The 27014-nt window shown below is 40.4% G+C and overlaps 1 protein-coding gene across 2 annotated transcripts in view; it reads left to right on the top strand.

Moving 5' to 3' along the window:
- GAREM1 (GRB2 associated regulator of MAPK1 subtype 1) overlaps positions 1–27014 on the top strand; it is a 205224-nt gene that overhangs the window by 160220 nt on the left and 17990 nt on the right. For both annotated transcript variants that reach the window (XM_045065489.1, XM_045065490.1), the window contains exons 3-4: positions 1162–1292; positions 21608–22780. In XM_045065489.1, the coding sequence (XP_044921424.1) occupies positions 1162–1292; positions 21608–22780 (1304 nt within the window). The remainder of the gene's footprint in view (positions 1–1161; positions 1293–21607; positions 22781–27014) is intronic.

Genomic DNA, 27014 nt, shown 5'->3' with positions numbered 1-27014 from the left:
AGAAGGATAGAGATTTTTATCTGGCCTATTTATTGACTTTTCTCTCCAGCATCTAGGATAATGCCTCCACCTAACAGATGGTGAAAAAACGTCCTGAGAATATGAATGAAAGTTTATTTCCGCCCAATGCCCCATAGACGCATGCTGAGAGATTGGCCTCATTATAGCTTTTAATTCCTTTTCAAGTTTCTCAAGTGTTAGATTGTAAGCAGCCTTCAGAAAATGACTACCAAGAAACACTGTCTTTGGCTTGAGTACATACGGTCTTTTATCCTAAGCTGTGAACAACTCCTCTAGAATGGAGCAGAAGTGTCATCAATATTGAAAGTATATAAACAGCCATAGATGCTTGAAATTTTTAGGAATATGTTCAAAGGTCTTCACAAATCCCCCAAATTATGGATACTGTGATGGTATATTCTTCTCTCATGAACTTCCCACAGAACAATAAAAAGGAAAGAAGGAAGCCACATGTGGTTCCAGATGCCACCTGGCTCGTGGCCAGCCTCACTCATCAGAAGGAGGCTCACCCCGTGGCCCAGCATCGCTCTGCTCAGGGTTTTTGTGCTTGTGCAGAGCAACACCCCACATTACAGCCGCTCACGAGCTTTCGGCGTAGCCCGCATATTGTTGAAACCAAGGATATCAATTCTGTGAGAGCCCAAAGGTTCACTGTACTATTTTATCCTACCTGTAAGAGTTTTACATACTCATTTTTTAAACAGTGAGCTCCCCCAGGCCACTCGGCCTTCATTTCAGAAGATCACCTGTGTGGGTGTTAATTACCGCTAAATGCCAAGGTGATTCCTGGGAAAAACAAAATGAGCCATCATTTGTAACAGAGTAGGTTTTCGCTTTGAGACCCAATTACAGACAGTCATGCATTCCGTTTGATTTTGGTCATGGGGTAACAAACTCTTGGTGTGAACAACAAATGAAAAAGAAACGGTTTGTAATTATTTTTCCATCTGTAAGCTGATTCTTTGATACATATTCTCGTTGAAGAAAACCTTCTGCCATGGTAACTTTTTCCCCCAAGGATAATGATCAGGAGTCTTTGACAAAGAAGAGTGGGAGTAAAGGAAGGGGGGATGCTGTCGCCACGGTGACAGCTGTCTAGCGTAAACATCTCACACCTCTTCCGTTTATCGTGTGTTTTAGGGCAATTCAAGCTGCTGGAACAAGACCGAGATATAAAGGAGCCAGTGCAATATTTCAACAGTGTGGAGGAGGTGGCTAAAGCGTTTCCTGAACGTGTGTACGTCATGGAGGAAATAACATTCAACGTGAAGGTAGTTCTCGAAGAACCAAATATTTATCCTCACTGAAATAATTTAACTTTCAGGTCATTACAGGCACAGTGTGTTCCCCTCTGTGCCTCGTAGGAGAGTTCCATCCTCCTCATGGATTCGTGTCAGTGGCCAAAACAGATCTTTTTAAGAACCGCGTGAGCTCTAGCTGACCTGATTCTCCAACAGGTTACAATGATAACCTGATCTCTGGCTTGAACAACTGTCAAGGCAGATCAAAAGATCTTTCTTTCTTTTCTTTTCCTTTCTTTTCTTTTCTTTTTTAATTTGGACTTTATTCTCTAACATGTCCTGGTTGTTTGACCGGCTCTTCTGTGAGGCTGGATGCTTCACTTATGGGAACAAGCAAAAGGCGTATGACACGACGAGTACCGAACACTTAAAGAAAAAGAGAGAAGGTTCCAGAGTACTCCCCGACGTCCACTCATATTCGTTCCATCCTTTGCAGACTGTCTCTGTCGGTACACACAGGGAAGATTGATGTGTAGAGTGTGGCCTCGTAGGTATTTATTGATCTTTGTCCCTCAGAGAAAAGCTAAATAGTGTTTACTGTGCTGTATTCATTTTGCATTCTTAAAGGGACAGTTCTGTCCCTGGCTACGGAGTGCGTGAGCTCCTTCGACTAGACTCGCTGTTGAAGAGGGACTACCCGGGGAAGCGGTGTCACCGAGGCCCCACCTTTTTGCCTGTGAATCCATTGTTTTCTCCAGCAACACCCACAGTGATGCCACATCAGTCTCGAAAGTGTTCCCATCGAAACCATTAACCTCCTTTCAGCAGGAAGTCCGACTAAGTCACGTTCTCTAAACATTTCAATATTTGGGGGGCAAGATGCCTGTTTGTTAGAAATCATGCTCTATGTGAAAAACAGACTGTGGGGTATCTTAGTCCAAGAATGCAGCAGTGTCTTTGTGGATGAGTCACTCCACCCACACGCCTCAGGAAAGGGGGAAACATGCCCAAGATGGCTTCCTTACTGGAGCAGTGCTTCTGCCCATTTGATCGGCCAAGCCAAGTCGTCCTTCCAGTCCGTTCTAAAATAGAGCGGCTGTCATCTACTTTATTTGGTCTTATGAGTAAAATGGGTCCATTTTGTGTCCTGTCAAATTCTTTACTACCTAAATTATGCTGGTACTCAAAAATATTTATAACTTGTAAGCCCTTCAGTGACTTAGTCTGTGAGTCCTCAAGGCAACTTGAACTTACCTTGAGGATTTGTGAAAACATGTTCATTTTTAAATGTACCAAGAGTCGTTGGTCAGAAGCTAATCAAATCCTGTTTGATTCTTGTTTTGATATGATTGAAATCTTTCCTTAAAGCTTCTATTTTATTTTTTTTTTTAAGATTTTATTTATTTATTTGACAGAGAGAAATCACAAGTAGATGGAGAGGCAGGCAGAGAGAGAGGGAAGCAGGCTCCCTGCTGAGCAGAGAGCCCCATGCGGGACTCGATCCCAGGACCCTGAGATCATGATCTGAGCCGAAGGCAGCAGCTTAACCCACTGAGCCACCCAGGCGCCCCAAAGCTTCTATTTTAAATTTCCTAAATGGAAAAAAAAAAAATTGTTTGGAAAGGAAAGTCCATACTTCTTAAAAACTGTTTTTTTGAAAACCTTGCATTTGCTGGTGAATCATGAGAAAGTAATCATAAAAATTTTTTGATTTTTTAAGATTTTGTCAAGTATTAAAATTTAAGTCTTTTGTGGCATATTGTACTTGTGAAAGATTTTTTTAAATGCCTCTAGCAGCTGTTTTGTGTGTGAATTTGTATGAACATCAGCAGCGATTGGAACAATAATCTTGAAATCAATAAGGTTTGATGGGCTTTTTTTTCTTTAATTTTTTTGTGTGTTCCAAGATTCATTGTTTATGCCACAATTGACTTTATTTATTTAAACATACATAATAGAGGTGCCATTTAAAAAATTCAACACAGCAGTGTGAATGTATTTAACACTACTGACCTGTACACTTTAAAATGGTTAAGATGATAAATTTTATGTTATGTATATATTACCACAATTTTTCTAAAAAAGCCAAAAAAAAGTTCAAAGGCACAGACAAATGGGTATGTATGGATTACAAATTTTACAGCATCCATAGAGCAGTCTGGACTTGGGTTGAGTTCATGTGCTATGCATACATAAATATTTACTACTTCTTGTCTATTACTTATAAAGTTTTAAGATGCTATCACATCTATCCGGCATTAATCATTTAAGACATCGTTCGATTATATTCAAAGAAGAATTGATCAAGGAACCTCAGGAAATTTCCACAAAGAAATACACAAAAATCTGTGCCTAGTGAATAAACACCCAAGTAAATAAATAACCAGGGAGGTTATTTATATAAATAAGTAAATAAAAGTAAATACAAGTAAATAAAAATAAAATAAAACATGTAAATAAAAAATAAATAAAATATAATAAAATAATAGTAAATAATAAAATAATAATAAAAACAAGTAAATACAAGTAAATAAAAAACCAGGGAGGTTTATGGCAAAGATGTCTGGGTACTACCTGACCACCCCCCACCAAACACAGTGTTGGTCATGGTTTATAAGAATTGATCGTAATGTGCATGTGTGCAGTGCTTAATGGGAGAGCTAAGTGGTGTACTTGGTTACTGCTTTGCCTGGAGAGGGAGAAAAAGAATAAGAAACAGTACAGCAGGGGTGCCTGGCTGGCTCAGTTGGTAGAACATGGGACAGTTGAAGGCCTGTACTGGGCATAGAACTTACTTAAAAAAACACAACAGTACCCCATTCTCATAAATATAGCTATTATAAATAGTATTAAATATTATATAAATATAGATATTATCCAGAAAGCAATTTTTTAAGTGATAGCAGAATTCAAACCTCCTTGCAAAACTCCACCCTCTACTCTCCGTTTTAAATAGAGCTTAAATTAGACCAAGAGGATAAAAAACTAAATGACTTGCAGCTAAGAGTTGGCAGCTAACAGGCTTCTTAGGAGTCAAAAGGCACAATTATTATTTGAAATAAGGAAATATATATATGAAGTTATACATACTTATAATAACAAATAGAAATGAAATGTAGTAACGGCATGGAATAGAACAGAGGTGTTGAAAGATTGGGAACTCTATAGTGATTGTTACTTTCAAGACTGTAGCAGAATTTTATCTAAAATTTAATGGATAGGATTAATATTATTCACCAACTTATTTAAAATTAAGTCATTCCTGGGGCACCTGGCTGGCTGAGTTGGTGGAGTGTGTGACTCTTGATGGGGTCATGAATTCGAGCCCCATGTTAGGTGAAAAGATTACATTTTAAAACATTAAAAATAAGCCATTCCTTTTATTTTGCAGTTAAATGTCTTTAAGAGGCCTTGATGTGTTTGAAATTATCTGCCTGATTGGCCCATCATTGATGAACTTGCATGAAGTGAATTAATATATGTTAAATGTTTAATTCTTTAACCAGCAAATACATTTTAAGCACCTCCTGTATGTCTGGCCACTGGGAATAAATAGTGAATATGCAAACCCTGGAGGTTGTGTCCGTTGAAGTGGCAGACAATAAATATACAGGTACAAATACTACGTCCAAATAAAGAGATCAAGGAGACAGTTGGGTGTACAAGTTTGGAGCTTGGCGCAAGGGATGGGCTTATATGTTTGGGGCTCATCAGCTCCTAGATGGTATTTGAAGTCACAGAGCTAGTTGAGCTCATATACGTCTGTGGTTCTCAGTCAGGGGTGATTTTTTTTTTTTCCTCCCAGGGACATTTGACAATGTCAGGTTACAATTTTGATTGCTACAGCTTATAGAAGAGTGAGTGCTACCGGTTTCTAGTGAGTTGAGGACAAGGATGCTGCTGAAAATCCTGTAGTACACATGACCAGCCCTGCATCAAAGAAGGATCTGGCCAAAAATGTCAGTAGTGCCAAAGCTGAGAAACTCTGACCTGGACACTATATAAAGAAGGGAGGAGACCAAGGACTAAGCCCCGGAACACCCCAGCATTGGGGTCCAAGAGAGATTACAGGCAGTAACAGCAAGTTAGAAAGATGATGGGGCATGTTGGATAGATGTTCCAGAAGCCAAATGGCTTTAAAAAGTGTTTCGAAGAAGAATGGACAACAGTGTCAAATGCTACTTGCTGATTAAAATAGAGGCGGACTGGAAACTAGCCATAAAGTTCAGCAGAATGGAAGCCTTGTTAGCCTCGATAGGAAGAAAATAATAATCAGCTCAGAGACCTAGAAAGTTAAGTTTACCAGGGAGGTATAATAGGATGTTCACTGAGTTTCGTCAAGGTATGCATTTCAAGTGAGGTTACTCAGCACCAGTTTTTTTCTTCCAGCCATCTTTGCCTTCCTGGATGGAGAGACAGAATAAACAGAGCCTTAGGTTTAATCGGAGCTGGGACTCTACTTCGTGAGTGTAACAGAAGTGAGCAAAGGTGTAGATGGAGTGTGCCCTAGAGTGACAGATGGTGAGCCTACAGCCGTAGACTCCTCACTGAATAAAGAAGTGTGAATACAAGCATTGTAACCCCCTGTAAAAACTAGGGATCTTAACGGGGTTAAGGAACTTTTGAAGTGGTGAAGAAAGTGATGTGTAAAGTGGGAGTGGTGGTAGTGCATAAAATGCTTGAAATTGAACTTTAGGCAATATACAGGAAATGACAGGAGTAGCTATTTTTTTTTTTTTTCAAATCTAAGTATGTCCCGGGCACCTGCCTGGCTCAGTCGGGGGCAAGTGCGACTCTCGATCTTGGGGTTGTGAGTTTGAGCCCCATGTTGGGTGTAGAGATTACTTAAATAAATAAACTTTAAAAAAAATAGATGAAAACAAGTCTAAGTAGGTCCATTTGAGTGGGCAGCTAAGGTGGTAGGAACAGAAAATGGGAGATGAGATGGTCAAGGAAATGAAAGAATGTGTGCACAGCTAGCCTCCTGCTCATCATTTGTGTGCATTGGCTCCAGTCCCTTCTAAGCCAGTGGCATTCGATATTGTTAAGACAGCAATCACCTGCTTCTTTCACATTGTCTCCTTTATCCATCCAGGTTTTGGTTTCCATGGTGATAGTTCTTCTTCTTCTTTTTTTTAACCTGCTTACTGCATTTTTTTAAAAGATTTATTTATTTATTTGGGGGAGAGAGAGAGAGCACGTGAGCATGGAGAGGGGAAGGGCAGAGGGAGAGAGAATTTCAAGCAGACTCTCCTCTGGGCATGGACCCCCACATGGGCCTGATCTCGCAACCCTGCAAATGCAGCCTGAGCTGAAATCAAAGGTGGGACACCCGACCAGCTGAAATCAAAAGTGGATGATGTGGTGGTTGAAATCACCCAACCACCCAGGCATTTTTGTTTTTAACTATAACAGGCATTTTCTTTCTTAATGATTTGTTTTAATTTTTCATCAGCCATCACTGTCATCACACTTACTTCCAGAGTCAGAAGCTGTCCTGTGTCAGTTGGCTAACCCCAACTAAAGACTCATTCCTCTACCTTCTAATAAGAAAAATACAGTCACACAAACAGTTTTCAGGCATGCACCTTCCTTTAAACAAGCTCCTGTGATCTAAAGAGCATATTAGACTGTGTAGTGTAGCTCAGACTCTGAATTTGGAGCTGAGTCCACACCCTAAGGTATTGGGCTGTGACCACAGAAAGGTCACATGGCCCCTTGAGTCTGGGGGTCATCATCTGCAAAACAAGGATGACTCTATCCTCCTCAGAGACTTTTCATGAGAATTAAATGAAATAATGCACTACAGCACTCTGCAAGTGCCTAGTATAGGAGTTGGCAAACTATACCCTTGGGTAAGGCACTGTATTGCAAATAAAGTTTTATTGGGACACAGCCACCCCATGCATGGGAATGTGCCGGGGTGGTGGCTGCTTCACAATACAATAGTAGGATTGAGTCGTTGCAGCAGAGATCATATGGCACACAAGCCTAAAATTATTACTGTCTGGCCCTGTAAGAAAAAGTTTGCCAACCTCTGATTCAGAACATAAAATCATACTAAATTAAGTTTCACATAAAATTTAAAAATCCCACCACAGATTATTTCACTTACTCTTTATTTAGTTCTTTGTACCCTGGAACTTGATATTAAAAACTCGGTACCTAGTAACTGTTGTTGTTGCTGTTTCAAAGTACCCCTTCACCTCAGATACTTTTTTGGAAACGTATTATTCTGGTACCCAGTGAATTATTTCAAACGTCTTCCAGCCTTTTGAACTAAGCCCAATAATAGTGAGAAATTTTCCCACACATCTACTTTCTGCCACCAAAATAATGACTAACAAATTACGCCCTGATTTCACTTCGGTCCTTCCGGAGACGTAAGCAGAGGAAAGAAAAGATGGCCTTCAATTTGGCATTGGCTAACCTGCCACCCTTGGTAAGCACGTAAGAGGCCTTCTGACTTCACCGCTCTCGCCCAAAAGCTTTCTACATTAAAATTAGTGCTCTCGAGTCACAGAGAGTCCAAATACCCTGATCTCGATGCTAGAATGTTGCTATTTTCATTCCAGCTAGTGAGGTCCAAGGTTTCAGCTGTTCCAGCATAGATTTTCCCCAGTGGCAAAATAACAAGTTTGCATTGTCTCAACTGGGGGAAATGCCTCACAGGGGAATAGTGAGATTTCAGACAGACCGAGAGTGTAGTCACCGCTTCTGCCCACAGATACCTCTCCAGAACCATTACCATGTGGTCTGGGGCAAGAGCTGAGCCGACATTCCTGTCACCTGCATATCAGCTCGTGATTACTGGGTTTGGCACCTGTTTTTGGCAGGGGTGGCAGTGTCTAGCAGCAGAGCTATCCCAGTGGGAGAAGGATTGCAGTGTTGTCTTTTTTTAATGGGGGGGGGGAATCCTGTAAGATTCAGAGAATTTGAATGATAACTGACCTTCTCGATACTGGGAAACATGACCGAGAGTAAAATGAAATATTATAAATAATCCAGCACAACAAAGGAAGTTTATCGACAAGAGTTTTTATAATCATCTCATTTTAGATCTGGAAAGGCCCTTAGACACCGCTGAGCCCTACTCCTTCTTTTGACAAATAGGAAAACTAAGAAACAGATGTTAGCTGACTTCATTGATTCACACGAAGCCACAAAACTACTTAGCAGCAAAAGCTGGGTGTTCTGATTCAATCGGTCATCTTTGTGCTCCCTTGAATGCCATTTGTGGATTGAGCTAAGGCTCATGATTGTGATCGGAATATCCTTTCATAGTGACACTGTAGCTTGTACAGTTAATTCATTTTCTTATCTAAAAATCTAAATAAATGTGTCCTGTAATTATTACGCAGCCAAATTCTTCTGTCTTTTGTACTTTGGAAACAGCTATGGTCTCACACACAGGACTTGGCAGCTTTTATGACTGCTCTACGTATAGATTTTTAGATCTTTCCTGATGCCAGTACTTAAAGAAAGAAAATCCTACAAGTAAACTTACTATCAACATCAGTGCAGCATATGTCAAAATGAACCCTTTTAAAAACAACAAAAATACCCCTGTAAAGTATGAACCCAGAATTTTTTAAGTATGAACCGGTATTGTCAATAGAAACTGGGCTTCATACAGTTGGCCTCTTGCCTTGTTGCTTGAAGCAGTGCTAAAGGTGGCAACCCAGCACCACGCAATAAATAAGCAAGAGTTCTAAGTTTAAGGTGAATGGCTTGTGCAACTTGATGCTGAACTTGGGATTTTTTCCAGGGCTTCCAAGTTACTGAGAATCAGCTTTTTTTTTTCTCCCCAAGTCACAGATTAGAGGCAGTTCATGTGCCTTTTATCTTAACATGTTACTTACCCCTTTTAAAGTTGCCATCTGAAAAAGATGAAGAAATACAGCTCTTCCTCTTCTGCCAACTCGTTAGACTATATCTTATTTCCATGTATAAAGTAGTTAACAAATCAAACATATGTCCTGTTACTTTCTTTACTCCTTTTAATAGAACAGCTACATACAAGGCCTTGAGAATACATTAATGGAGAGGTTTTGGGCTGTTTGTGATTCTATTCTTGTCATAATTATTTTATTCTCTGACATCTTTTTTTTTTTAAGATTTTTATTTATTTATCAGAGAGAGAGAGGGGGAGAGAGCGAGCACAGGCAGACAGAATGGCAGGCAGAGGCAGAGGGAGAAGCAGGCTCCCTGCTGAGCAAGGAGCCCGATGTGGGACTCCATCCCAGGATGCTGGGATCATGACCTGAGCCGAAGGCAGCTGCTCAACCAACTGAGCCACCCAGGCGTCCCACTCTGACATCTTTTTTTTTTTTTTTTAAGATTTTATTTATTTATTTGACAAAGAGAGATCACAAGTAGGCAGAGAGGCAGGCAGAGAGAGAGAGAGGAGGAAGCAGGCTCCCTGCTGAGCAGAGAGGCCGATGTGGGACTCGATCCCGGGACCCCGAGATCATGACCTGAGCCGAAGGCAGCGGCTTATCCCACTGAGCCACCCAGGTGCCCTGACTCGCTGACATCTTTTTGATCATTTTGTCTTTTAGGCAAAAACAACTTGCTCTGTAGACTTTGTTCTGTGTCTGTCAGCCGTCCTGTGGTCGTCCTGTAAAGTAATACAAAACAGTGGTGTTGAAGCATTAGTGTTCTTTGAGGAATTGTGTGTGTGTGTGTGTGGTTTTAAGAGTGTAGTTCAGGCATAACCACCATTCCTAGTTTAAAATACCATTCCTAATGTCTGTCATGACAGTTCAGAAAAAGCATCTCCTCCACGTTTTAAGATTAGAATAATCAGAGAGGTGGGTTTTTCTTACGAGATTTCAAAATGAATAGGAATCATTTGCTCTGTTATTTTCTACCTCCTCTCTGGCACCTTTAGAGCGCGAGTAATTTTAGTTAGCCAGCCTTTGGGGGAGCTGTGAATTTTATCAAAAGTTCTATCCAAAGAACTATAATTTCATTTCAGTTTCCTGAAATGTGTAGTACGTTTCTTCCATCTTAACGAGAAGTACTTGAACAAAAGTTAAACTTCTTTCTATCTCCCGAGATGTGTTATGACTTTAGTCTTTATGTGGAGAGACCTTACACTGAGAATCGGGTGTGTTTTATGGTCTGATTCAAATTGTTTGTCGCCTCTTACATTAGTTAGAATAGCTGCCTTAATTAACCATCCCTGTTTCCAGTTTTAATATTCACTTTTGTTATGCTGTGGGCTGGTAACCAGGTTGGATGGAATTTTGATTGTAGGGGAGGAAGTGTGCTGAGTTATGGCCCTTAAAGGCTTTCCTATAAGCCCAAACATCAACATCACATCTTTTTGCCTGCTCAGGGGCCTGTAGCAACACTGCCTTGTTCTTGGCTGTATTCCAGAGAGATCAGAAATTATTGATTACTGTGTAGCCTGAATTTTGTCAGATGTAAGAACAAATGTCTTAAATGAAGATTGAATGGATTTGGAGATAGCCAACTTGTATTTTTACTTTCCAGTTGTTTAAAATTGCATGTTTTCTTTACCATGAGTCATGTCACTTATTTTCAGAATTCGTTCAGAATGACAAATTGGATACAGTTGTGAGGTTAATTATTTCAGTGTTTGAAGATAGCCCCGTGGGCCAGTGAGTTTTGTTTTGGTTAGTGTTTTTTGTTTTTTGGTGGAGCGGGGGGTGTCATCTGAGGTTTTGAGACCTTGTCTGAAAAACTAAGCTTGTTGCTTGAAGCAGTACTTGAAGCCCTCTGCTGTACCATCACAGAATAAATCACTGCCATCATACTTGTCATCTCTGCCCTGTTTCCTGTTGAAAAAAAGAGATACTCAGGATTGACAAGTAACCCTTCATGCCCCTTTGTGTCTCGTGTTCTGCCATTTTCCCAAAGGAAAGAATTAGAAAAATTGAACTTTGGGGGGAAATGATCTAGTATTAACCAAATATTAGCTGTTTAATCTAGCCGTCAGATCAGTCCTGATTTTTATTTCCCAAGGGTTGCAGTTTTAACCTCTGTTCCATGTTTGATCTTTAGAACAACTGTTCTTAGAAAACAGATTATCTGTTGCCAGAGACATCTGCGGGTGTGGGTGTGTGTAAAATTTTCTATCAGTGTTTTAAAATGTTGCTTGACCGTAGGGTATTATTAATTCTGAATGGTATTACGTACGAACAGTAAAACCTTGATAGTTTCCTGGATTAGACCTATTAGGGTTGTTTAGATAACACACTTTGAATTACTTCCTCTCAGGAAACACTGAAACTGGAAATGTTAACCAGGCACGCATACCGAAGCACTTAGACAGAACGCATTGTTTCTTTTGCTATTAAAAAAATAGAAAAGGAAAGAAATTATGCAAATAAATCACATCTGTGGAAACCAGAGGAGACTGCTGGGCTCAACTGCCAAAGGAAGGGCATTTATATATCGGATTCTTCATCTGTTGCTGACAGTGACCACAGGATCTGTCAGGACGTTAGTCTCATAATTTATGCAGAGCTAATTGCTAGCATTAATGATGACATCAGGTTTGGGAGCGTGGAATTACAGATTGTCCTCACATATGTTAGGCATTTTTATGTATGGGAGTAGGAGTAACTTCCGTTACAAGTATACACATACACAACAACACAGACAAAACCGTTGAATGTGCCCAGAGAGTGACATATAGCAAGGACAATTTTGATCTGTTTCATCTGTGCACGTAGTGGCTGATGGGTGTCTCCTGAGCAGCCTCGACGTTCTCTTTCAGCTCATTTGGTATGTGGTACTCACGAGCCTATATGATTTCTTCATTTTATAAGGTGTATGTTTATAAAGGTAAATTAGGAAAAAAATATATTAAGGATTGATTTAAAGAGCCAGGAAGAAACATATGCTCTGTTGTTGCTTCACATTTGAGAAGCACTGTTGGCTCCTTGTGTGTTAACTGAAAATAGTTTGTTGTATGAGTGAGTGTGTGTGTGTTTCTCAAGTCTCCTGAGAACCCTCTCTCTCAACATCTCTTGTCTCCATCCTCATCCAAATGGATGAATTGCCAAGTTTTTTACAAAGTTTCACCAGAAGGGAAGTACAGCCGTGCAGCTGAATGTTTTGGAGGCTAGTCTATCTTAAAATGGTATATTTTTTTGAATCATTTCAATATGTTCACTTCCTTTGGGATATAACTGTAAGGATATTTCAGGCCCTCTTCTGACATTAAGTTTTATTCTGGGATAACACACTGAATAAAAACTTGAGCAATTCTTCAGTATAGAAGAAAGGATAATGCTTCAAGTAGTGGTTTGGGCTTGAAAACAGTAGTGGATAGAAATAGAAACCAGCATGAAAATACAGAGATGTGAAAGGCAATGAGAAACAGAATTACTAAGAATTCAAATGTTGGGGCCCCTGGGTGGCTTAGTTAAGTATCCAACTCTTGATGTCAGCTCAGGTCTTGATTTCAGGGTTGTAAATTCAAGCCCAGCATGGAGCCTACCTAAAAAAAAAAAAAAAAAAAAAAAAAAAAAGAATTTAAATGTTTTGGGGGCACCTGGCTGGCTCAGTTGGTACAGCATGTGACTTTGGATCCCAGGGTCTTGAGTTCAAGCCCCACATTGGGCGTAGAGCTTACTTGGGGAAAAAAAAAACTTAAATGTTTTTATTGTTCATAAAAGTAATAACAAGAGTAATGGCCTCCATTTATTGAGAGCTTACCACTGTGGGAGGTTGTTTACATACATTGATTAAGCTTGTGAAGTACACAATCATGTTCTAATTTTATGGAGAGCGATGCTGAGGCTCAAAAAAATGAAATACTTTTTCTGAGGTCACTAATAGTAAAGACAGATTCAAACTTCGCTGGTAATTAAGTTAATAGTATTGGCCCAGTTAATTTCCAAAGGCTATAGTTCTTTTCATTCATTTATACCTGGGGTCAGCAAACTTTCTATAAAGGGACAAAGAATAAATATGTTAGTTTGTGGGCCATATAGTTACCGTCACAGCTACCCAACACTGCCATAAATTATGCATAAATGAATGGACACAGCAGTGTCCTAATAAAACTTTATTTACAAAGGCAAGTGTTGGGTCAGATTTGGACTGTGCTAATAGTTTGCTGAGCTCTGATCTATATTGTTATATACATAGCTAGATGCTAGCTGAAAACAAAAGCCTTAGGGATAAACTAAAATGAGAATTAATAGCAAATGAGTCTTTTTAGGATTCTTGGTGACCAAAGTCAACAAAATGAAGTAACTGAAACCTCAAAGTTACAAGTCCTATAGGTAAAGAAAGTCAGCCCTCATATGGGCCAAGTACTATAATTTATCAATGATTCATTAGTTTAAAAAACAAACAAACAAACAAACCCTAAACTATATTCTTTAAAATTCTCAAGGTCATAAAAAACAAGGAAAGACCAAGAAACTCACAAAATCAAGGACTGAATGTGGTGTCATATCTGTTTGATTCTGAAAGAGAAAAAGGACATTAGTGGAAAAAAATAATGAAACCCAAATAAAGAATAAAGCTTTGTGGTTAAGTTAGTCATCTTGTATTAGTGTTAATTTCTTGGTTTTGATAATGTGCCATGGTTGTATAGAATGTTAACAGGAGAAGCTAGACAAAGCTAGACAAAGGTATACAGCTTTGTAACTTTTCTGCAAATCTGGAATTATTGCAAATAAAAAGTTAAATTGTGTTTATTTATTATTAATTAATTTAGTTAGATTCCTAAACGTAACTCCAATGTAGGAGCCCAAGCGAATACTGAGTCTGAAAGTAAACACAGTTAAGTGTGGTCTTATTAAAAATAATACTCAAAACACTTACTCTGAATCACCTAAAATGGACTTTAAACCTCATGAGCCTGAACTACCATTAAAATAGTATTGTGCCGCCATTTAGGTACTAGTAATGCCTTGCTACAGTTGTCACTGTAGAGACAACAGAACTGTTTGTTTTTTATAGCACTAATGTGGATTGACAAATTGCTTGTTCCAAAGTTTAAAATTATATAGAGATGACCTAGAATAGTGCGTGAGAAATTATTTACAAAGACTGCCACCTTCAAGTCTTCTATACACATACTGATGATTACTGCTCAGTAAACAACATGAACATGGCAAATCACTTTACCCAGATGCTTTTTCATTAACATAAAAGAATAACAATCTCAGCCTTAAAGCCTGGTACTAAAACTGATAAAGATAACATAATAAAACAATACACTAACTTCACCTGTGACTAAGATACATAAGTCAGAGATCAAATAGTATCAAGAGTCATGCAATACACTTTTTTTTTTAAAGATTTTATTTATTTATTTGACAGACAGAGATCACAAGTAAGTGGAGAGAGAGAGAGGAGGAAGCAGGCTCCATGCTGAGCCTCCCGATGGGGGGCTCCATCCCAGGATCCTGGGATCATGACCTGAGCTGAAGGCAGAGGCTCTAACCCCCTGAGCCACCCAGGCACCCCCATGCAATACACTTTTAAGTGCAACATGGTCATACACAGATTATTTCAGGCGTGTAGCATTGTTTTACTATTTGGGAATCTACTATTTTAATATAAAACCAGGACATCAAAATAAAAAATAAACATATGACTATCTTATTGGGTGCAGAAATGGCACTTGATTAAAACATTATTTTAGGGCCTCTGGATGGCTCACCTCATTGAGCGTCTGACTCTTGGTTTCAGCTCAGGTCATGATCTCAGGGTCATGGGATCAAGCCACATGTTGGGCTCTTTGCTCAGCCATGGAGTCTGCTTGAGATTACCTCCCCCTCTCTCCCTCTCTCTCTGCTCCTCCCCCCTGCTCGCACATGCGTGCACTTTCTCTCTAAAATAAATAAATGCAATCTTTAAGAAATAACATTTTTAAAATTTCTTCGTAGAAACTTTTAGAAAACTGGAATTGGAAACACACATCACTAACATGATAAAATCCTTCTCAAAAAATGAATGAGTTTCTCATGTGATCAGTTTTAATAACAAATAATTCACATTAAATATGGAACACCATTCTCACCACCACACTGTTGTCAGGAGAAAGGATGAAGACTAAAAAGATGAAGGTGAATTTTGCATTGGTTACATAAGACTTAATCACTTAAGAATCCTAAGATTATCACTGGAAAAAACTTACAGTGAGGTTACTGATATTAGAGAATAGCAACAAACCGTATGTATGAACAAACAGCAATGTTCAGGGATTAATAATGAAGGCAAACTTAATAAGGGAAAAAGAAGATCTCAGTAGATTATGAGAATTATCATGTGCCTATTTAGAAATATTTTTGATGATGTCACTCCTTGCCATAACAGCAGGTAAAAGTACTTTCAATAAAATTATCAATGGAAATCATAGACACAATGACTGTGAAGTTCGTCTGGAAAAATAGGCAAAAATATCTAAGACTTTTCCTGCTGTCATGTTTTAATTTATTCTGAAACAGTTGCAGTCCTAAAAAATTGCTACAAGATCACCAACTTTTAACATTTTGCCACATTTGTTTTCTCATACTCCACCCCCCACATGCACATACATAGGCAGACACACAACTTACATTTTTCTAAATCATTTCAGAGTGAATTACATGCATTATGCCCTTTACACCTTAATACATCAGTGTCTATTTCCCAAGAATGAGGACATTTTCTTGTGTAAAAACAGTGCATTCAGGAGCGTTAACAGTGATGTGCTATTCTTCTTTACGGTCCATCAAAGCACTTGATGGCGTTGCTTCCCTTTAGTTCAGAATCCATTCCTGGAATACATATTGCTTGATGTCGCATTCTGTCTTTCATTCACGTTACTCTGGAGTAGTTCTTCAACCTTTCTTGTCTTTTATCCCATGCACGTTTTTCATGCATACATACCAGGTATTTTATACAGTGTTTCTCAGTTAGGGTTTGTCTGATACTTATTCATACTGGGGTTCTCATGATGCGTTTTTAGGTAGAATGTTCTATAACTGAAGTCCTGACCTTCTCAGGGAATCACATTCAGGGGTACACACATGAGGATGCCTCTCTGGTTATATTACATTTGAACATCTGGCCTAAGGTGTTGTCCAGTCTCTCCACTCTGTATTTACTTTTTCTCCCTTCACAATCAGGAAGCATTCCGAGCAAAGACACTTTAAAACTAAGACCATGCACATAACCTACTCCTCAGTCAAACTTACTGTCTAAATGAGCATCCATTGATGTTTGCTTGATGTACCAATCTTGGATCCCACCAGTCCTCCACATTTGTCAGCTTTTCCTCCATTCATTTTTTCCACTCATTCCTATTTTTGTTAACATATGGACTTTGATATTCCTACTTTGTTCAGTAGACTTTTTCATTGCAGTCTTAGTGTATTGTGATGCTCAAATTGTCCAGGATTTGGCCCATGGAGGCCAATTCAACCTGGCTCCTGTGTCCTTTTGGCACATTGCTGTCATCTTAAGAGCATTTCTTTACTTTTTGACACAATACAGTGTTCCACGCTCATCTTGTAACTTTCTTGCCCTACCCTTGAAGTCAGGCATTTCTTCTTCAAGGAGCCATGATATTGGGGCGCTATGTATATTTGGTGATAGCAGGAGTCATTTTTTTTCTTTTTATTATTTTTTATTATGTTAGTCACCATACGGTACATCATTAGTTTTTGATGCAGTGTTCCATGATTCATTGTTTGCTTATAACACCCAACGCTCCATGCAATCTGTGCCCTCCTTAATACCCATCACCAGGCTAATCCATCCCCCCAACCCCTTCCCCTCTAAAACCCTCGGTTTGTTTCTCGGAGTCCACAGTCTTTCATGGTTCGTCTCCCCCTCTGTTCCCCCCCCCTTCATTTTTCCCTTCTTTCTCCTAATATCCTCCATGCTATTCCTTATGTTCACAAATAAGTGAAACCATATGATAGTTGACTTTTTCTGCTTGACATATTTCACTCAGCATAACCTCCAGTCCCATCCATGTTGATACAAAAGTTGATGGCTGAGTAATATTCCATTGTGTATATGGAACACATCTTCTTGATCCATTCTTCTGTTGAAGGGCATCTTGGCTCTTTCCACTGTTTGGCTATTGTGGACTAGTCCCTTAGAAGGAACAAAGCTAAAGATGTGTGTACGCATGTATAATTTTCTAAAGTTATAACACAATACCTCCAGTTTCTGCCTTCCCTCCACAGTGAAAACTCTGATTCTCAGAACATGTTTACTCATTTGCTTATTTCTACAATATGCATAAAAGTTGTTTCAGAATCCCTGTACCCATTCTCATATGCAAAACAAATCTCCCAAAAAGAACACAATATTTGTTGGTCTTTTTTCCCTACTGGCAATTTGTAGTCAAAGCATTTTGAAGTTACTTGGGTGATTTCTCTGTCTCTCCCCTATGTGGCTAGTTTATTCATTTGAAATAAGATTGGATTCATCTGCTTCCATTTATGTTTAGCTTTCAGTTTCTTTTAACTTTTTGCTGATGTAATTTTATTTTTTGAATTTGTTAGAACATTGGCGTACCTCCTAAGCATCGAAACTCTAAGAGTTCACAGAGGTATCACTTCTTCCCTTCTACTAGTTTCCTCCCTCCTTTAAGGACCGATTTCATTGTTTTCTTTTTTTCTTTTTCTTTTTATTTATTTATTTGACACAGAGAGAGAGACAGCAAGAGAGGGAATACAAGCAGAGGGAGTGGGAGAGGGAGAAGCAGGCTTCCCTCTGAACAGGGATCCTGATGTGGGGCTCGATCCCAGGACTCCAGGATCATGACCTGAGCCAAAGGCAGATGTTTAACTAACTGAGCCACCCAGGCGCCCACAATTTCATTGGTTTTCTGGTTTATTTTTCTTGTATTCCTTGTTGTTGTTTTTTTTTAATTTCAGAAAAAATATATACTGATTTTTCTGAAGGTGTAGTATACTGTATAATCTTACATGCACTTTGGGTGTTTTTTTTTGGGGGGGGGTGGTTACTTAATATCTCCTGAAAGTCATTTTCCTATTAGTTCATTGTTTTCTATTAATTCATTGAACTCATCATTCTTGTTCTTATTTGCATAATACATTTTGTGTTTGTGCCGTAGTTCATTCAGCCAGTCTACTGTGTTTGAGCATTTAGATTGATTCTAAGATTTTGCAAATACAAATAATGCTACAATGAATAACCTTGTGCATTTACATTTTCACACCGTGGGAGGAATGTCTTCAGATAATTTCCTAGAAGTAGGATTGCTGAATGGAGGGATAAACACGTACATGGTTTGGTTCAGTATTGCCATATTCCCCGCCACAGGGCTTGTATCATTTGCATTTCTACCAGCTATGGTGAAGAAGAGTGCCTGTTTCCCCTTAGCCTCACCCACTGAGTATGCTGTCAAGCTTTTGAATATTTTTCAGTGTTCTAGGTAAGAAACAGTATCTCAGTATAATTTTCATTTACTTTCCTCTAATTATAAAAGAAGTTGAACATCATTCCGTGGATTTGAAGTCTGTTGTGCGCCTTTTTTTAGTGACTTGGTTTTTCATGACTTTCACCTGTTTTTCTGGAGGCGTTCTGGTCATGTCTTAAAAGTTGCTTATGTATTAGGGAGGTTCACTCTTGTGAAAATATTGCACATATTTCCTCTCTCAGACCGTTACTGGATTTTGACTTTGCTTCTCTTGTTTCTTGACATCCAAAAACTTTCTGAGTTGGAATAACCAGAAATGAGGGTTTTTGTATCAAATCTGAACATGTAAGATAAAGTTGTAGAAATTGAAACAGTATAGTTATGATGAGAAAATAGAACGGTCATTTGGATAAATGGCCTCATAGTAGATGCAAATATAAGTATACGAATGAGTGTATGTGTTTTATAAATTTAGTACATTATCAATGTAGCACTTCAAATCCATGATGAAAAGAAGTATACTGGACATTCAGTTAGCTATTGAAAAAACTAAAGTTGGGGGTGCCTAGATGGCACAGTCAATTAAGCATCCTACTCTTGGTTCCCCCTCAGGTTGTGATCTCAGAGTCATGAGTTGAAGCCCGCCATTGGGCTCTGTGCTCAGTGTGGAGTCTGTTTAAGACTCTGTTGCTCTCTGCCCCTCCCCCCCAGTAAATAAATAAATCTTTAAGAAAAAACTAAAGTTGGATCTCTACCTTTAATAGTCCATCAAAGAAATTTTAATTAAATCAGTTAAATAGTTAAAAACCATCAAAATTCTAGAAAAAAATAATCATCTCAGTTTTTCTCATCCTCAGCACTACTGAAATCTGGACTAGATAATTCTTGGCTGTGAGAGGGTGTTGTGTTCATTGTTCCATGTTTAGCAACATACCTGGTCTGCTAGATATAAGTAGCACCCTCCCAGCCATGACAATCAAGAAATGTCTCCAGACATGGTCAAATGTCCCCAGGGGTTAGGGAAGACGGAGCAAAATCACTCCTAACTCAGAACCACTGATTTATGTCATCTCACTAGTAGAAGCATACTGCCCAAGAATGAAATTACAAAGGAAAATTTTGAAAATGTTTGCTACATAGGAAGAAAAAACTTCAGCTCTTTAAGAAGTTATAAAGTTGAAATTCATGCAACAAATTGGAAAATATATAGAATCGCTGATATTCACATGACAAAAGGAATCAATAAGATGACCGTCCCAATAGAAAAGAATGGGTGAAGGGCGCAAACAGACATTCACAAGGAAGAGATCTAAATGGCCAGATACATGAGTACCAAAATAGATCCCTAATAATCAAATAAAATAAAATGTGAATAAATAAATGCAGGATATGTGCTCTACCTTTAATATTGGCAGACATTAAACTCATTAAGCATGGGTATGGAGAGACCTGTAATTTCATAAAGTGGGAGAAGTGTGAATAAATACAACATTGAGGAAGCGCAATAGGAAATGCATATTAGACCTTCCAAATAGATATCGATAACTTTGTCCATGCAATGCTGCTTCTGGGCCTTTATCCTAAGGAAATAGTTGAAATGTAAAAAAATTCATTGCAGTACTATTCATAATTGCTAAACATTGGGAAAACCCATCTGTCTAACAATAAGGAACTAGTCAGAAAAATTAAGGCATATGCCCAGATAATCAGATACATAAGCTCAGTATTATAACTGAAGGTGTATACCTAACAGGAGAAAATGAAAATAGTGAGAAAAAAGTAACAAAATTGTATACATGTATTTATAAATCTCCAAGAGAGATGACGCATCTCATTTCTCTTTTTCTCTATTTATATAAATTTATATATTGTTAACATAGATTATCTTCAGTAGTAAGACTATAGAATTTGTTCATCTTTGCATCTATATTTTCTAATATTTCTGCCAAAGAATATGAATAGTTTGTATAATAAAATTAAAGGACAGGGAGAAATAAAACATTTTTACATCCTCTCTCCCAATTCCAATTTTAGAAAATTTCATAAATATTTTTTAAGGATTTTACTTATTTATTTGACAGATAGAGATCACAGGGAGGCAGAGATGCAGGCAGAGAGAGAAGAGGGTGGGGGGAAGCAGGCTCCCTGCTGAGCAGAGGGCCCGATGTTGGGGCTTGATCCCAGGACCCTGGGATCATGACCTGAGCTGAAGGCAGAGGCTTTAACCCACTGAGCCACCCAGGCGCCCCAAATTGCATAAAATGTTAGAAGTAAAGTGGGATGCCTGGGCTGCTCAGTCAGCTGGGCGTCTGCCTTTTACTCAGGTCATGATCCTAGGGTCCGGGGATCGAGTCCTGCATCAGGCTCCCTGCTTGGCGGGGATCTTGTGTCTCCTTCTACCTGCTTCTTCCTCTGTTTGTGCTCTCTCTCTCTCTCTCTCTCTCTCTGACAAATAAAATGAATAAAATCTTTTTTAAAAATTTCTTTAACAGTTGAAAAAAAAAAGGAATATTTTACAGTGGTGTTCGTGAAAGCATTTTTTTAATAGCTGGAAGAGACAGAATAATATTACTATCCCAAAATAATTATCCATATGGTAGGCTCCTCTACGTGGACAAAGAAACTGGAAGAATGTTTATCAAACCATTATAATGGTGGCTATTTCTGAATCAGGCCCGTGGGTGTTACTTTCTTCTTGTGTCTTTTCTCTGTATTTCCCAAATTTTTACTAACAAACAGATTGCTTATTTCTTCAGAACAAAGTATGTTTTTACAAGTCTAAAAGAATATCTTCTTATTACTGTTAGCCATATAAATATTATAAGAGAAATGGAGTGGCTAAATTTAGTATGGGAACAGCATTTTCCTTTTACACGTGCTTGTGTGTCTGTCTTCATGGCAAGTTCTCTGCTTCTCTGCAGGAATGGACTGAAGGCAGCTAACGTAAAACTGATTTCTCCTGTTGCAGGTTGCTTCAGGTGAATGCAATGAGGACACCGAAGTTTATAATATCACCCTCTGTACTGGGGATGAACTCACTCTCATGGGGCAAGCAGAAATCCTGTACGCAAAGACTTTCAAGGAGAAGTCACGACTCAACACGATCTTCAAAAAGATCGGCAAGCTCAACTCCATCAGCAAGCTGGGGAAGGGCAAAATGCCATGCCTGATCTGCATGAATCACCGGACCAATGAAAGCATTAGCCTGCCATTCCAGTGCAAGGGCAGATTTAGCACCCGGAGTCCCCTGGAACTTCAGATGCAGGAGGGCGAGCACACCATCCGCAACATAGTGGAGAAAACCAGGCTCCCCGTGAACGTGACGGTGCCCAGCCCTCCACCCAGGAACCCCTATGACCTCCACTTCATCCGTGAGGGGCATCGCTACAAGTTCGTGAACATCCAGACCAAGACAGTGGTGGTTTGCTGTGTGCTACGGAACAACAAGATCCTCCCCATGCACTTCCCTTTGCACTTGACGGTCCCCAAGTTCAGCCTCCCAGAACACTTGGTAAAGGGAGACGTGTGGCCCGAGACCCTGGTGCATCACTGGCTGGGTATCTGCCAAGAACAATTCGACATCGACGAGTATTCCCGGGCTGTCCGAGATGTGAAGACCGACTGGAATGAGGACTGCAAGAGCCCCAGGAAGGGCCGGTGCTCTGGCCACAACCACGTGCCCAATTCTCTGAGCTACGCCCGCGATGAGCTCACCCAGTCCTTCCACCGGCTGTCTGTCTGCGTGTATGGCAACAATCTCCATGGCAACAGTGAGGTGAACCTCCACGGCTGCAGGGACCTGGGGGGAGAGTGGGCGCCCTTCCCTCACGACATCTTGCCCTATCAGGACCTGGGGGACAGTGGGAGCGACTACCTGTTCCCGGAAGCCGGTGAAGAATCGGCGGGCGTCCTGGGGAAGTCGGAGCTTCCTTACGAAGAGCTCTGGCTGGAGGACGGCAAGCCCAGCCATCAGCCTCTCACGCGTTCCCTGAGCGAGAAGAGCAGATGCGATCAGTCCAGAGGTTCCGTCCGGTCCAAATGTGCAACCTCTCCTCTTCCAGTGCCCGGAACTCTGGGAGCAGCCATGAAGTCTTCAGAGATCGCCCTACCTCCACCTCCAGTGCCTCCCAAATCTGAAGCCGTAAGTCATTTCCGTTCCCAGGGGATGTTGATTTTCCATCTCTCCGCAACGTCACCTGACGAGCTTGTCTTCTTTCTTAATGAGAGGGAAACTTCCCGGTGGGAAATGATTGGGAGCAGCAAATTTGCCTCATTTGGAATGAAATAGAAATACTGGCTAGTTTAGTTTTACCAGTTAGGAGTTCCAAGTTTTTAAACCTTGAGAGTTTTGAAGAAAAAGAGGTCTGAACATGCCTTTCGCTGCTGCCTGGAGAATGGATAATAGGGAGGAGAGGGCGGACGGTGGGAGACCTGAGAAGAGGCATTACGGTTGGGGGAGGTCCGAAATGACGATGCCTTGAACCGCAGCAGCGGGAAGCCATGGATGGCAGGGAGAAATGAGCTGCTTCCGAACGACCCGGCAGTACTTGCTGATAAATTGGGTGTGGGTAGTGAAGGAAAGAGGAAATCAAAGAAAACGCTTAGAATTTTAGCCTGGGCAACAGAGTGGTTATTAGTGCCAGTTACAGTGGTGGGGCAGATTGAAGGAAGAGTAGGTTTATTGGGGGGGGTGGGGAGGAGTGCGGGATGGGAGGACGAATCCAGAGACCTCAGCGTCATCTGTAACCCTTCCTACTTCCCTGAAGTTACACGGAGATCAAAGCATGGTCGGTGCGCCTGTGTCCATAGACACACACCAGAGCAGAACCCGAGCCACAGCGGGTTCTGTGTAACACCTTAAACGTAACTCAGTTAAGGCTTGTGGGGCTTCTGTCAAATCTTACTGTAAAAAAGGTCAGTATGGGACAGGAAAAAGGGCCCTCTGTTTTGACTGGGTTCTTTGATTGACAGGCACTCTGAACCTTTGCTCCTTGTTTTTAATCATTGGATTTCATTATATCTGAACTGAGAAAGTGCTAGAGACGATGGGTATAGTTCTGTTTGTTTATTTGACAGTGGCTACTGCAGTGGATTTTTTTTCCCCCTATCTCTAGCAGACTCTTTAAAAAAAAAAAAAAACTTACACAAATCACAGTAAATAGAAGAGTTCAGACCTATCTGACTGAAGCACATTTAGGGGGAGGATGTCTCCATATGCGTCTCTTCTCTCTGCTCCCCGTGGTAGTCTTGGGACACCTCCGTGGAACCCTGCAGCTGTGCAGAACCTAGTTGCAAACCGGTAGACATCCTGGGTGGGATGCAAGAAACAGGACGTGCACTCTGGACTCTGGTATCTTTCAGTTTTATAGGGAAGTTAACAGATGAAATGCAATGACTGTCATATAAGTTAAAATGTGATAAACGATAGAAGAGAGAGAGACTTCATTCAGAGGAAAATGAATTCGGAAAAAGAAACTTCTAGTTGGGTGATGCATGAGAGAAGTCTTCGTGGAGATGATGGCATTTTAAATGAGCTGAGAGAACACACGTGAGTTGGAAGAGCAGAGAGGTGAGAAAAAAGGGCCTTCCAGACAGAATAGCATGAGCAAAGATGTGGAAGAAAGCTGGGACAGGTGAAGAGAGAACAGGGAGTGCTCTAGAGTCAGCAGAATAGGGTGACTAGGATGGATGAATGGCCGTGATGGCTGAAAGGGCTGGAGCCACGTCATGGACAGCCCTGAACTTCGCTGTCCGTGTGGGGCCCTCATTGCTGCAGAGATTATTGAGGGGAGACCCCCCCCCGCCCCAGCTGTTCATTCTAGGACACAAGAACTCCCCAGAGATTGCAGATCTGGATTTTCCTTGTTCTTTGAAGCATCTCCCATAGACCTCAAGACACAAGCCCAGGGATCCCAGTACCTAGTAGGGGCCATGAAAAATTTTAGGGACGTCCTTGGTATTTTTTATTCATGTCAGAGGATGGTCCTCCATCCCAGCCCAGCCCCCCAAAAGCAGGTAAAAAGTAAGGGGATGGTCCTTCTGGAAAGTAAGCAGTGTTCAGTGTGTCTCAACTATATACTTGATGTTCCTGGAAACTTGGAACCCTGGTCTTCAGTAGGAGTGTGACTGTGTGAACTGTTCCTATAGGACTTTGGTCCTGGTTGGCACATAGTGGAGACTTATGTTGGCTAAATGATGGATTGACTCATCCATGATGGTCATATCCAAAGTCATTATGTAACAAAGTCTAGAAATAGGAGGCTAGCGCCACTTGTTTTTTCTGTGGCGTAATAAAAGATGAGTAAGAACATAAATATTAAGAGACTCTATTCTTGACCTTGGTACTAAAAAATATGAGAGTTAAATTTGAAAGCAAAAGCAAACTTCAGAGGGGGAGAAAAAATGTTAGTCTCTAGTCTCAGATGTCGTGTCTTAGAAGAGACTCTTTTCAGAGCATGTCCAGTGTTTATAGAATGCTTTAATCTTTTTTAAAATTTTTAAAACACCTGAAATCACTTGATTTACTTTAAAAAAAAAGTTGGGCATTTCAAATGAAGTCATATTTTTTATGGGCTCTTTGACCATGAAATGAGTTTTCCATTTTTAGGAACTATGTGGGATCCAAAGAAACGTCATAATTGTTAGATGTGGCTTCAGCTTGTAATTTTCAAAAGGGAGCTTTAATGGGGCATAAATTCAAGCGCTCCCACAGAATTAAATAAAACTTCTTTGGAAAGTTACACTGGGGTGAGTCCTGGGAGAAAGACATGCCATGTACCTAATAGTTATCCTGCCAATCATTAAAGATGGTGATAAGCTTTCAAGTGAGACATCATCTGGGAAGGGGACAACTCCCACCAGGTCTTTAGGGATAAAAGGTGCCAGAACAATGGCACAGAGTTGTCTTTCATGGTAAGGGAAGCAGAGCTGGTAATTGGCAAATGCGCTCTGTTTGCCACAGGGCGTGACCCCGTTGTGTTAACATCCAGGGCTACAATGGCTCCATTGCATGCCCACCTGTCCCTTCTCTCCTGATTCTTCTTTTCCTCCTTCACTTCCTACTTCAGTGACCGAAGTTGTAACCCACGCTCGTGCTCTGTCTCCAGCACATTTTGGTGTGCTTTGTTTCTTTCTGTAACCAGGAGAGTAAATCTTTCCCCTTCGGCAATACCACTGTGTTTCCCTCATTGTGCTGCAATTCTGGCCACATCGGGGTCGTGCTGTTCAGCACTTTTTCCCCCACATCTTACTTAAGCAGAAAGCTGGCTGGTGGGACCAAATTGAAAATCCTCAGTGGATTGAGTCATCGGCGTAGCCCTCATTCACTTTGTATTTGATGTGGCTGTTGAGGGCTATGTTCTAGTCTTCAGGTATCTTTGTAAAGATTGTTGAATGTAAAGATTGTTTTTGTTTTTTTAAAGCAATACTCTGCCACTTACTTCTCCAGAATAGGAGAGGCTGTTCCCCTCCCAACAGGAATAGCCCAGGGAAAAGTAAGCATAGTTCTAGTTTAAGAGGGATGCCACTTGTCTCCCTCAGAATTGTTGCAGATGAGCCCAGACTGAGGGAGCATCGCGGGCTCACTGAATGGTGACATTGTCCCTTTTTTAAATTGCACAGAGGGCCCTCAGATCAGAATGACCTGACAGTCCTTGTTAAGTGGATTATCCTTTTGGTTCATATGTTTATTCTAAACACATCCTCTATTTTGTAACATCATGGGCCTCTATCCCTAATCTTAATTTTCTGGGTACTGGCTGATCAGTCTAAAACATTTACCCAGATACACTCAAGAAGTGACAATGTTGAAAAAAAAAAATGCCATTTTGGAGAGCAATAATAGAAAGCCTTTATATTGCATAAAATTCTGTACATAGAAGGGTTGAGTCCCAGACTGCTTTGGGCTGCACACTGAATTACAAGTCATTATCAAAACCACAGGATCGCCATTCTTCTGAAACTATTTATGCAGCAGTATCCAACCTGGGGACCACAGAACCCCAGAGATTAGGCTCTTCCCTCCTTGCTTGGCTGTTGACATTAGAGCAATTCCTGAGGTTCATGAAAAGAAAATCATAAAAGGAGCTAGGTCACGAACCACTGGTTTAAACCAAGTGTTACTGCCAAATTGATGAAGAATTTGTTAACCGTGGCGCCCGAAAGGGGTGCCCCAGAGCCCTAGAGAAACTAGGTGCAGGGATTTGTCGTAAGACGGATTGCTGGCGTACTCACTGAATAAGGCTGAAAGTCCATCATAAATAAAGCCCCTGGCACGGAGCACTCTATGTTGTTGGTTTGGGGAAAAATAAGACTTACAGGGTGGATTTAGTCCAGTAGGTGCTTAGAAAAATGGACTGAGCTCTACAGAAGTGAGT

This window comes from Mustela putorius, unplaced genomic scaffold (assembly GCF_011764305.1).
Source record: "Mustela putorius furo isolate JIRA1106 unplaced genomic scaffold, ASM1176430v1.1 tig00003858_pilon_pilon_pilon, whole genome shotgun sequence".
In the NCBI taxonomy this organism is placed as follows: Eukaryota; Metazoa; Chordata; class Mammalia; order Carnivora; family Mustelidae; genus Mustela; species Mustela putorius.
Note: the sequence above shows the minus strand (reverse complement) of the source record. Positions and strands in the feature narration are given on the sequence as shown.